Source organism: Podarcis gaigeae, assembly GCF_964106915.1.
Source record: "Podarcis gaigeae genome assembly, chromosome: Z".
NCBI classification, from domain to species: domain Eukaryota; kingdom Metazoa; phylum Chordata; class Lepidosauria; order Squamata; family Lacertidae; genus Podarcis; species Podarcis gaigeae.
In genome coordinates, this window is record NC_139691.1 from 16107991 (window position 1) to 16121321 (window position 13331).

At 46.8% G+C, this 13331-nt stretch overlaps 1 protein-coding gene across 2 annotated transcripts in view; it reads right to left on the bottom strand.

The window, feature by feature from the left end:
• ASS1 (argininosuccinate synthase 1) overlaps positions 1–13331 on the bottom strand; it is a 78572-nt gene that overhangs the window by 32981 nt on the left and 32260 nt on the right. For both annotated transcript variants that reach the window (XM_083721490.1, XM_083721491.1), the window contains exons 9-10: positions 6355–6445; positions 505–589 (exon numbers count right to left, since the gene is read on the bottom strand). In XM_083721490.1, the coding sequence (XP_083577616.1) occupies positions 505–589; positions 6355–6445 (176 nt within the window). The remainder of the gene's footprint in view (positions 1–504; positions 590–6354; positions 6446–13331) is intronic.

Below are 13331 nucleotides of genomic sequence, written 5' to 3' on the forward strand. Positions count from 1 at the left end.
TCGCAAGACAAAAAACCGCAAGACGAAGAGACTCGCGGAATGGATTAATTTCGTCTTGCGAGGCACCACCAAGAAGGACAAGGAGGGACATGTATATTTCCTCTCCCTCTTTCTCACAGGAACACTGCCTTATATGAGGTATATATATATATTGGACCCAGCTTATTTTTGTGATTGTAAGGTGTTTTAAACTGTTTAAAATATTGCATTTTGACATTTTAATCCGGGTAATATAATGCATTTTTGTATGTTATCTTCAGTAAATATGTTGCTTTTCTTACACACGTTTTATCCTATTTGATGCATTTTGGGGCACATTAATTGGCTGGAGAACCACAGTGCAAAATTGGGAGAAGGGCAAATTTCAGAGGATGGCTGCGTTTGTGGTTCATGTATCGTTCCAGAAAGCGCAAATTATGGTAGGTCTGATGTTAAACATGAACCAAAATGAATTTCACTCTCCCTTCATCCTTCCATGGGGCCAACACAGACGGGGAAACTTACGCAATTTCATTCAGGTAAACGAAGAGCTCGAGGGACGAATGGTGAGCAGTGCCGTATTCGACATTGGTGACCTTGATGGGGACACCTGTCAGGCAAGAGAAAAGGGACATGGAGATGGATGGGGTGGGGGAGAGAAAGTCGGCACAGGAAACAGACGGGCAGGGAGGGTAACAGGGGAACTGGACTTTGAAATCCCCTTATTAATGTCAAGAGCGCCTCTTTAAAACATCACCCTGGACGTGTTAAATAGATGTGACAGATATGAACTCTAAATAACTTCTTAAAAAGGCATAGCTAAGCTGCTCCACTCAGAAGGCTCTGGTGTTTTTTTCCCCCTTTAAAAAGCGGGGTCGGGTGAACCCTCACACAATACGAGGCCGAAAAAAAGCCCTGAGAGAAAAGAGGTGGGGTTTTTTTTTAAGGCAATAAAAGTTTCCCCCCTCCCACATACAACTGCCCCTTCCCACCCGCCCGTCTATTCCCCCCACCTCTTTTTTTTTTTTTTTGAGGAGCTTGAAATTGCGGGTAAGGCCTCGACTAATTAAATTTCACGCTCCCTCATTGTCTCAGCCCGTCGCACCTTCTGTTCCACCAGCCACCGAGACTCGGCCCCGGCGGACAAACTCTACACCCCCACCCCACAATTAAAAAAGGAGGAGGAGGAGAAAGGACGGGAAAACTGAGGCGCAAGTGAAAACACAGCGCACGGCCCCTGTTAACATCCATTTGGCGGACAAATGCCGCACATGTCCCCAGTTATCCACCTGACAGGAATGAATAGGGAGCTTGACTTGGCACTGTTTGTGGCCAAAGACCGAGAAGATTCTCAGGGAATTCAAGAATACACTTACTTCCATTTTATTTTTAAGAGGGTGACAGTGAGGGGAAGTGGCGGTAACCCCGAGAGTGGGAAGCCCAGAGGTGTGGCAACCAAAACAGAAAGAAATATTATTTTCTGTTCTTTTTAAGAGCATGAGGGAAAGACATGAAGAGCCCAAGGTGGTGACTGAAAGAGAAAGGAACCACTCTTTTCTTCTCTCCCCCCCCCCCCGCCCCAGTATGAAATGAGCAATAAATGTATACGGAAGCAGGACACAGGGGAGATGTGTGGGGAGGTGGAGAAGAGGGTGGGAGACCCATAAAAGAAAAATAGGGGGAAACTTGGCAGTGGGGGGAGGCCGGTGAGCCTGTTCAGAGGCTAATCTCTCTTCCATCTGCCCTCCTCATTACCATATAGAGCTTTATCAGTCACTAATCAGGATTCAATAGCTTCCTTTCTAGTCTTTATTACAAAAGGCCCGCTGTGTGGTGAAGGCTGCCTGTCAGCGTCTCCATTCTAAACCCATTTATATATTTTATTTTTTTGTTGTCCCCCCTGCGCCTTACACACACATACACAGGAAAGAAAAAGTGGGCTAGGAGACTGGAGGGTTTATGAATTCGGCTGTAAATGACTATTAAATGTAAGCCCCGGCGATAATGAACCCTAAATCTCTTTCTGGTCAGCACAGCCGTCAGCACCTCCTCGCCATCGTCTTTCTCGGTCTATTGTAGCCTTTTCGGACAGCAATCGGACGTGGCCCGCCTGGAGGAGTGCAGGCATTGTCCAGGAAAGCTGCTTATCCCTTTTAAAATAGTTAATAATTAGATTAGAACTTCAAATAAATTAACTAGGGGGTAAAACAAGGATGTGTTTGCAGGCGAAAGGAGGGTAGCAAGTGGGTGCGTGTGGGTTTCTGTGGGTGCCAGAGCATGCCTTTCTCACAAAACACAGAGTGAGTTATTAAACCTCACTGCATCACTCTGTGTCGTCCAGTAGGGATGCTGGGTGGACACATGGTGATGGAGGGAGAATCCATTGATGGGTCTTCGCTTTCCCTACCGGTTAATTTATTTGTGCTTTGATCAGGCTATTAACTATATTGTACCTTGGCGTCGTAGTGGATCGCTCTATGAAAATGTCGGCCCAGTGCACAGTGGCTGTGGAAAAGGGAAATTTCATGCTAGGGATCGTTAGGAAAGGAATTGAAAATTAAAATGTGGATATAATGCCTTTATAAAAATCTATGGTGTGATAGTGTTTGGAATACTGTGTACAATTCTGGTCACCTCACCTCAGAAAGGATATTGAAGAATTGGAAATTATCAAGGGGCTGAAGCGATTCTCCTATGAGGAAAGGTTGGAGCCTTGGGGATTATTATTATTATTATTAGTCTAGAAAAAAAGGCAGCATGATAGACAATGATAAAATTATGCATGGCATGGACAAAATGGATACAGAAAAGCGTTTTTCTCCCTCATAACACTAGAAGTTGTGGATATCAAATGAAGCTGAATGTTGGAAGATTCAGGGCAGATAAAAGAAAAGGGATTTTCATGCAGCACATAGTAACTCTGGAATTCACTCCCACAGGAGGCAGTAAAGGCCACCAACTTGGATAGTTTTAAGAGACAAATTCATGAAAAAGGGTATCAATGGCTAGTAATAATAATAATAATAATTTTTTATTTATACCCCGCCCTCCCCAGCCAAGGCCGGGCTCAGAGCGGCTTACAAGCAATAATAAAAACAAGATGAATGATTACAAACTTAAAAACAAAAATAAAACACAACAATTAAAATAATGGAACATTAAAATATTAAAATGTAGCCTCATCGCAGGAGGAGAAGGAAAAGAAGGGGGGAAAAGAGAGAGGGGGGGGAGGGAGGGAATCAAATTGGCTCCAAGCCAAAGGCCAGGCGGAACAACTCTATCTTACAGGCCCTGCGGAAAGAAATCAGATCCTGCAGGGCCCTGGTCTCATGAGGCAGAGCGTTCCACCAGGCCGGAGCCAGAGTTGAAAAGGCCCTGGCTCTGGTCGAAGCCAATCTAACTTCCTTAGGGCCCGGGTCCACTAGGGTGTTGTTATTTATGGACCTTGAGGCTCTCCGTGGGGCATACCAGGAGAGGCGGTCCCGGAGGTACGAGGGTCCTAGGCCGTGAAGGGCTTTAAAGGTCAAAAGCAGCACCTTAAATCTGGCCCTGTACTCCACCGGGAGCCAGTGCAGCTTGAAAAGCACTGGGTGAATATGCTCCCATGGCAGAGACCCCGTGAGGAGCCTCGCTGCAGCATTCTGTACCCGCTGGAGTTTCTGGGACAGCTTCAAGGGCAGCCCCGCGTAGAGCGAATTACAGTAGTCAAGCCTGGAGATGACCGTCGCATGGATCACTGTGGCCAAGTCAGGGCGGGAAAGGTAAGGGACCAACTGCTTTATGCGGCGAAGGTGGAAAAATGTCACCTTGGCTGTTGCTGTAACCTGCGCCTCCATGGAAAGGGAGGCGTCAAGGATTACACCCAAACTCTTAACGGAAGGCAATGGCACTAATTGGGCCCCCGCAAGAGAAGGGAGTTGGTCCCTCATCCCCATGCCATCCCGACCTAGCCATAGGACCTCTGTCTTCGAAGGATTTAGTTTCAATCGGCTCCCACGAAACCATCCAGCCACAGCTTCCAAGCATCTGGTCAATGTGTTTGGGGCCGAGTCAGTGTGGCCGTCCATCAGCAGATAGAGCTGAGTGTCATCAGCATATTGGTGACAGCCCAGCCCAAAGCTCCGGATAATCTGGGCAAGGGGGCGCATAAAGATGTTAAAAAGCATCGGGGAGAGAATTGCGCCCTGCGGCACTCCACACACCAAGGAGTGGCGCGACGACATTTCCCTCCCTAGTGCCACCCTCTGTCCCCGACCAGAGATAAAAGAGCACAACCAGTTACGGGCTATGCCCTGTATCCCCACGTCTGCGAGGCGGTGGTCCAGAAGATCATGATCGACCATGTCAAAGGCTGCTGACAAATCTAAAAGGATCAGCAGTCCTGACCCGCCTCGATCCAGTTGTCTACGGAGATCGTCTGTTAAGGCAACCAGAGCCGTCTCCGTCCCAAAACCAGGACGGAAACCGGACTGAAATGGATCTAATGCCGATGTTTCCTCCAGAAACCTACCAAGCTGCTCAGCAACCGCTCTCTCAATTACCTCACCCAGGTATGGGAGATTTGAAACTGGGTGGTAATTGGATAGGTCTAAGGGATCTAATGAAGTTTTTTTTTAAGAGTGGACACACCACTGCCTCCTTCAGTTCCCCTGGGAATGTCCCCGTGTCAAGGGACAAATTGATAATTTCAACCAGAGGGGTCCACGCAACATCTGGACACTCCCTAATCAGCCAAGACGGGCACGGATCAAGGAGGCAGGTGGTGGGCCTACTAACTTGGAGGAATCTATCCACATCAGTAGGGAGTATCCGATCGAAATGGTCCAACACTGGACCTGAAGTCATTCGAGGGGCCTCCAGTTCAGTCACTGTATCTAAATTGGCAGGGAGGTCACGGCGGAGCAATAGGACTTTATCCGCAAAAAAACTCGCGAATGCCTCACAGCTGTGGGTCGAATTTGTGCTTAAATTTGATTGTCCTCTTAAGGACGATATTGACCTAATTATTCTAAAAAGTTGTGCCGGGCGAGAGCTAGCGGATGCAATGGAAGCTGCAAAGTAAGATTTCTTAGCAGTTTTAATAGCCATCTCATAGGCTTTCATAAGCGTCCTATAAGATGTTCTTGAGGCTCCGTCACGAGTCCGTCGCCATACTCGCTCTAGCCGTCTGAGATCCCGCTTCATTTTCCGGAGCTCCTCAGTAAACCAAGGGGCCCGGTTTCGACGGGGTCGCAGAGGGCGCTTAGGTGCGATCTCATCAATGGCTGCCAAGAGCCGGTTATTCCAGTCCTCAACAAGGTCATCTAATGAGTCGCCAGGAGGAGCAGGGTTCCGCAAGGCTTGTCGGAATCTATCAGGATCCATCAGTTTTCGCGGACGAGCCCAAATAGGTTCGCCACCCGAGCCAGGGAGGAGCGGGAAGTCAATCTTGGCTTTCAGAGCGTAGTGAAAGTAGTAGCCACAAAGGCTCTGCTCTGCTTTCATGTTCAGAAGAAGTAATGCTTCTGATCCAGTTGTTGGAAACCACAGGAAGAGATAGTGCCCCTGGGCTCTGGTCCTGTTTTGAGTTTTTCTCAGAAGAAGCATCAGGTTGGCCACTCTAAGAACAAGATGCTGGACCAGATGGGCCACTGGCCTGATCCAACAGTCTCTTAGGTTCTTAATCAGTAGATCAACCAAAGCTTGATTTCCCATCATCTGATTACTCTGTTTGATGGCCTTTGGATTCATATGTTAACAAACTCTACTGAAAAGCACCAAAGCCTCACCTCAAAGCTTGCTCCAAGCCCCCTAACTATTTAGAGCAGGCATGTCCAAAGTCTGTTTTGGAGGCCTAATGTGGTGCACCAGTCAATGTAATCTGGCCCCGTGGCAGTATACGTCCTGGGGTAAAAACTCAGCAACTTCAATACTAAAAAGAACTCAACAACTTTGGTTGGCCCTCACGCATGTTCTTTGAAAAAAGTTTGGGCACCCCTGATTTAGAGTGTCCTTTTCTGCACCATTTCCAAGCCTACAACACATTTTTATTTTAGATCATGGGTAGGCAAACTAAGGCCAGGGGGCCGGATCTGGCCCAAACACCTTCTAAATCCAGCCCGCAGACATTCCGGGAATCAGTGTGTTTTTACATGAGTAGAATGTGTGCTTTTATTTAAAATGCATCTCTGGGTTATTTGTGGGGCATAGGAATTCGTTCATTATTTTTTTCCAAAATATAGTCCGGGCCCCCCACAAGGTCTGGGTGACAGTGAAAAAAGTTTGCTGACCCTGCTGAAAAAGTTTGCTGACCCCTGTTTTAGATGTTGTGACCAGAACTGTACTCACTCTTCAGAATGTGGCCACAATGCAGCATTGCAAAAATACTGTCCTTACCCTTCTTGAATTCAATCTCTAAGATGTCTGGAGTGTCTGGGGCTGTAGCAGGGTCTCTTGTCCTTTTGTAAAGGCCAGGGGGTGCCTGGTTCTGTAAGAGAGAGAGAAGAGACAGAGAGAGAAATGAGTGTTAGCAACACTGGATGCAAATCACCTAAATCACCTGGAAATTTGGGAGTGAGGACAGGAATGGAAGGTGTGGTTTGGAAAACCCCTCCTGGCATTCACAGTACAAGCATACATTTGTTTCTGACCCAGGGTGAGCTATGAAATCAGTTCAGGGTGGCTTTGATCAGTTCAAACCAGGGGCGGGAGGAGAGATGACTGTGTAGGCACCTACTGGCTAGTGCCTGTGATATCGTCAACACATGTCCACTCATGATTTGTTGTCAGCCGCACACAAGGACTGCAGGGAATGTTCTGCTGAATGCAGCTCATTTTCAGGGGGAAAGGGGTGAACAAATAAAATTTCTGGTGGGGCGGGGCTTAGAAAAAATATCTTCTGAGAATTTTCAGCAATGTTCTGTCAATAGCAGACTTATGGAACATGACACTGGTTACAAGCAGAAGCAGCTTTTCCTAAAAGTATTGGTTAAATAGATAGGGAAAAGGATCTATTTCTAGAAACCAGCCATGAGACCTAGCAGCAAAAACTCTAGTTTTCAAAGTTTAGATAACCTTTGACATACTAGATGCTGGGAGGGAAGAAGGTGTGAATGATGGGGCTGCCACCATGCCTCTATAGCTTCTGGTCAGCCACTGTTGGGAAGGAGAATGCCAAGATAGAGAGACAAGTTGATTGGATAGCCAGTGGCATAGCATGGGCTATCAGTGCCTGGTGGCCGCACAGAGAGTAGGGGGAAGGAGGGAAACGGACAGAGTACGCATGCACATTCAACTGCCTAATGGCATCTGCATCACCCAGGGAGATCACAGCTGCAGATATAAGAAAAAAAGCTGTTCTGTCGTCTGGAAAGGTTACTTCCTGGTTTGCATGGAGCTCAGCTACGGAAGCATGCAGCTGTATTGAGGCAGAACCAAGTGTTGAAATTTTGCACCCCTAACAATTTTGCACCTGGGGCAACTGCCCTTGTGGGGCCCCCCCCATGCTATGCTGCTGTGGACCAGCATGTCCTGTGTTCTCACATGGTCCTGCCTACATTACAACATTCCCTGCAGGCTGTGGTGATGGCTACCAACTAGGATGACTTCAAAAAGAGTATCATACAAATCCACGTTCTTCCTCCATTGTCAGAAGCCTCTGAATACCAATTGCTGGGAAGCACAAGTGGGGAGAGTGTTTCTGGTGTAATCAAGTGCTTGCTTGTGGGACAATCTGATGTTGTAGAGTTGCCTGGCCAGAACTTCCTTTTAAGAAACTAAGCATTGCCTTGGCTGGATCAGTCGAAGGTCTAGCCAGCAGTCTCTCCCCAACAGCAGCCCAGCTGAATACTTCTGGGATCTCATGAATAAACCACAAGGCCTTCTGAGCATGGCAGTCTGGCATCTTGCCTCTGGTCATGGGGGCTTCATTGGAGTTGCTAATGGCTTTAACACAGGAACATAAAAGCATAAGAAGAACCTGCTGGATCCGGACAATGGTCCATGTAGTGGACAACCAGATGCCGGTGGGAAACCCACAAGCAGGATTTCAGCAACTGGTGTTTGGAAGGACTGCTGCTTCCAGCCATGGAGGCAGAGCAGAGTCACCATGGCTAGTAGACATTGATAGCCTTCTCCTCCATGAATTCGTTCAATCTTCTTCTAAAACTACCCTAGTTGGTGGTCGGCACTGCCTCCTGTAAGAGTGAGTTCCATAGTTTAACGATGTCCTGCTTGAAGAAGGACTTTCTGTAATCTGTCCTGAATCTTCCAACATTCAGCTTCATCAGATGTCCACGAGTTCTAGCATCGTGAGAGAGTGTGATGGTTGGGCATTCAGAGATATACTTCCCCTGAGCATGGAGGCTTCCTTGGAGCTCTTAACAACTTCCCTTTGACAACTTCCCAGCCTCCTATGCATGCAATCCGCAAACACACACGCACACACCTCTCTTTAAAAGCCTAAGACTGCTCAGGCAGCAAAAAAAAAAAAAAAACCCTGCCAAAGGAAGGGTTGGGATTTTTTATTATTATTTTGCCACCCTTTGCAAAATGAGAGCACCGGAGGTGTTTGGGAACAAAGGGCCTTGTGGGGAATCAGACAATTTTTTCCCCTCAACTTGATCTCATCTTTTCCTTTGACGCCCCCACAGCTGGAGGTGGAATAGCTATGGAGGAACAAGTCAGGCAGGAAAAACGGTGGAGGGTGGGGGGAATGCGACTTTGGCAGAGAGGGAAAAGATAGAGGCAGAACCCCATACACTTCCAGAGAGAGAGAGAGAGGGAGAGAAATGGGGCTTATTCTGCACTGACCGAAAAACTAATGACTAGCCTTGACCCCAGCAGGTGCTCTGGGAGACTGTGCATTTTGACGGTGTCCCCAAGGTTAATACACCCAGGGGGGAAATAGAGGAGCAAAGCAAAAAAGCCATTTCAAAACACATCAACCTTTATGTATATATATTTTTCCACCCCCCTCACCAGATTTTTACAGCACAGGGGTGTCTTATCTCTTAAAACCGGGCTGGTGGGAAAAAGAGCAACAACATTCCCATAATTAGTTTATGCCTCGGGGGCTTCTGATGAATTTCCACATTTGCCGGCATGCAGTAAGTGGGGGGTGGAGCTGAAGAAGAGAAAGGGGGGGGGAGAGAATAAGGGAATCTCTCTTGGCATGTGGAAATAAATTCCTCTGTCTACTTGCTGGCTTTGCAATTTCACAGAGTCCAGCTTTTTCCAGGGCCAGCCTCCGACTCTGAGGCGTCATGTTACGCCAACGGCTGGAGAGCGGAACTCTGCACAACATCTAGGCCCGAATGCAGGATGGCTTGATGTTTACAGGGGTTTGAAAAGATAAATTCAGTTTGAGCAAGGGTGGGTGACATCTCTAGCTGTATAAACTGTACAGCTGACACAGGTTTGCATCAAGTCCACTGTGAAACCACTTGCTTCCCAACTCCAGGGACCTAGCGATGAACCAATCTGTCCACGTTGGTTTCACTCCCCTCCCAATCTTAAAAGTTTAGTTTGCCGCATTTATGCATCAGTTGCCAAATTTAAAGGTGTATTTTAAACATGTGTGTAGAGTGGTACCTCAGGTTACATACACTTCAGGTTACATATGCTTCAGGTTACAGACTCCGCTAACCCAGAAATATTACCTCAGGTTAAGAACTTTGCTTCAGGATGAGAACAGAAATCGTGCTCTGGCAGTGCGGCGGCAGCGGGAGGCCCCATTAGCTAAAGTGGTCTTCAGGTTAAGAATTAATTCGTCCAGAACGAATTAAGTACTTAACCTGAGTTACCACTGTACTATATATTTTAAAAAGTGGTCTGTCTACTTGTTTTTCTGCTTGTCTGTCTGTCACTTCTCTATGCATTTGGATGCCTCTTGAGATATACTTGGCATGAAGGTGGAAGTAGGTGGCTTTTGTCAACACGTCATTTTGAATCAAGATGGTGGACCAAAACTTGACTTCACCATGACTTTGCCCAGTTTTTGGTGGGCCAGTTCCAAACTCACAAATTATACTGCCCATTAAAAAAAACAACACTGTATATGTTGGTTGCCATGCAGCATCAGACAATCCATACTAGCATACTGCATAATGCACAATTATGCAAGCCATTTTCTATAATGATACTAGAAAATGCTCCCTAATAAAGATTAATTTTCACCAATGCATGCATTTTCATACATACTTCCTCATGCATATTTTCAGACACATTATTTGCTTGCCGAACTGCACAGCACAGAATCTGAAGACACACATATTTCAAAGCATCATTGTGCTTCTGTTTTCAGGAAGTTCAAATGAGGTAGATTTGAATTAAAATGTGAGCTCAACTGAACCTAATTTCTGTTCTTGTCTTTGCTGTAAGCCCCACATTCCTTAAAGAGTCACAGATGAATATATATTTTTTTTTAAGCCAGCCTACTAACTACCTCTCCACAAACGTTGCTCAGAACAGCTAACAGCAATACGATGTCATGAAACAAATTTCAAAATATAAAAATGTGGGCATGGATCCCAATGAAGAATTCTGTTCCAGGTGGGTTCTTTTTACAATAAGATCAGCCCAAGTGCAGTATGAGGTTCAGGGCTGGCTAAAGGAAGTATTCATTCTGCATGGTGCATGGTTAAGAAATCCCCTGTGAAATAAGGGGGCTTCCACTGCTGGTTGAAACAGTTTAGACAGATGCACTGGAGATCAAGCCTGTCAAAAGCTATTGCAATGATAACTAAATGAAGATATTACATTCTTACCTGTTGCTGGAGGCAGTTCTAGCCCATCCAGTTCACCTCCATGATTTAGAATAATGTGGAGCCTCTGCTTCTGCATGCAGGTTCAATCCCCAACATCTCCAAATAGAGCTGGGGGAAAACTCCTGCCTGAAACTCTGGAGAGGCACTCCCAGTCAGCATAGACAGTACTGAGCTAGATGGACCAGGGCTCTGATTCAGTATAAGGCAGCTCCCTATGTCCCCATTTAAATCAGCCTTTCATTCAGAACCATAAGGACTAGAATCTTAACTCATTATTAGGGGAAGGCCCACAGCTTAATTGCAGAGAGCTTGTGTTGCATTCAGAAAGTGCCAGGTGCAACCCTGAGCGTCTCCAGGTAGGACTGGGGAAAGACAACACTGAACTAGGTGGACTCAATAGTTTGATTGAGGAGAAGGCAACTTCCTATGCAGGGGTCGCATGTCCCATTTCACCACCGAAGATGAAATGGGAAGGTGCCTCCCTTGCGTGGGTTGTGTGGCAGTGCCAGCAAAGTGGAGGCAGCGACAGTAGGTTCTGGTGAGTTTCCCCGAGATCTTGCTGGGTCAGAGCTGTTGCTGGAGACACTTCTCTGCCATCAGCAGAGGTGGTGATGTGGGCAGGGTCCCTGCAGGGATGCCTCCTCTTGGGCTTCTGCCACCTGAGGCAACTGGCTCAGTCTGCCTCATGGGTGAGCTGGCCTCTTCCTATGCCTTCCTATTTAATTGTGGAGTGTCCAGTCCTTCTCTAATTCAGAAGCAGAAGGACTGGATACTCCGCAAGCTCTTTCAAGTACCCCATAGGGACTAGAAATTTTGGTTGTTCATGAAAGCAGAGATTCACCTCTGGTGACCCACCACTGAGGTATAGTTCTTCTCCAAAGGTACTGTGGCTCAGCGTTAGAGCATTTGCCTTTCACGCAGAAAGTCCCCAGCAGTCCCTGGTTTCTTCAAGGTAGGGCTGGGAGAGCCTCCCTGTCTGAAAACCTGGAAAGTCACAGCTGCCAGTCAGAACAGGCAATACTGAGCTAGATGGACTGACTCAGTAATACAGCAGCTTCCTAGGTCCTTATTCAGGGTGTGTGTATGTAGGGTCTTCCAAGGAAACCCCTCATATGCACACAGCCCCCTGGATCAGAAGCTGTTCAAGTCACTGGGAAAGGCTTCCACTTAGTACAAAGAGCCCCTGGCTGTGGTCCAACTAGAACATTTATCCCATCAAGCAGACACCACCAGCAGATGGGAGTGCCCAAGGAGAAGGCTAGGGGGCAACCATAAGGGGGGGGGGAATGGAGCAGTGGGGAGATGTGCAACTTAAATTATTTAAACATTACAGATTGAACTCGCTCACCAACAAAAAGTGGGTGCAGCTCCATTTTGGTCAATGAAGCTCCCAAGGGAATATATTCCCAGTACTGGAAGGTAGGATCTTTTCCAGGTTTCTCAGGTAGCTGGGATGCAGCTGACCTCAGCAATTATTTATTTCCTTATAGTGATAAAAAAAATTATACCATCAAAAAAAGCAGAGCAGCTTGCAATGATGATATCTATATACATTTTTTTAAAAAAACCACTTTAAAAAATCAGAGATTATCAACTCACTATAGAAAGAAATTTCCTTAATAGCCTACAAAGGCTGGGCAGAATAGAAATTTTTTCAGCAGGCGTTTAAAAGTTAAAACAGAAGGTCCCTGCTGAATCTCTATTGGCAAATAGTTCCAAAGGGCTGGGGCCATGACACTCCAGGCTCAGTTTCTTTTTGTTTTCAGATGAAACTCAACAACTCAGGAAATGACCTACAATGCTCCTGCAAGAACGAGTGGTCATTCTGGGATATAAAGGTTCAGGCCGTCCCCAAGGTACCCTGGATCAGAGTTGTTCAGGGCTTTGTAAATTAACAACTTGAACCTGGCTCAGTCATTGATGGGCAGCCAGTACAGCTGTTCTAACAAGGGTCTCCCATGTTATTGACTAGGTGCCCCCATCAGCAGCCCGACTACCCCATACTGTACCATCTGCACTTTCCAAACCAGGCCTGCAGGAGGCCCTACCTAGAGCGCATTGCAGTAATAGAGCCTTGAGGTTGTAGTCTGAGGCTCTTCTTTTCCAAACTGCATCGCAACTGCATCATTGCAGGCCCGCAAACCAAAATTTGCTGAGAAACTAGGTCTTCCACAACCTGCCTTCTCCCTACTGTGGGGCTTTTTATACCCTCCTTCATTCTAGCTGAGGTCCTGCAACTGGGGCCCTTCCCTACCATAATCTTGGTGGAGCCTCCTGGTAGTGTCCAGATATGGTCTCCTCAGGAGCCATTGCCTGGTTGGTGCTTGGTGGTGAGGATTGGGGCCTGCAAAGGACCATCAAGCCTCTTTAGCCCATCACACGAACTTCCAAGTTCCAGTGCTATTAAAGGACAACAAAAAACAAAACCTCTTTCTACGACCGTGATGGAAAGCTTCTTCCCACCAACACCAAATGCTAGAATGAAATGCCAACACAATTAGAGGTGAAAGGAGTCCACTGAGGACAAAAGGAGATGTATTGGCATACTTTGGGGGAATCTAAAGTGTACCAAGATAACATCTGTGGAGCCAAACATGCACCCCAAAT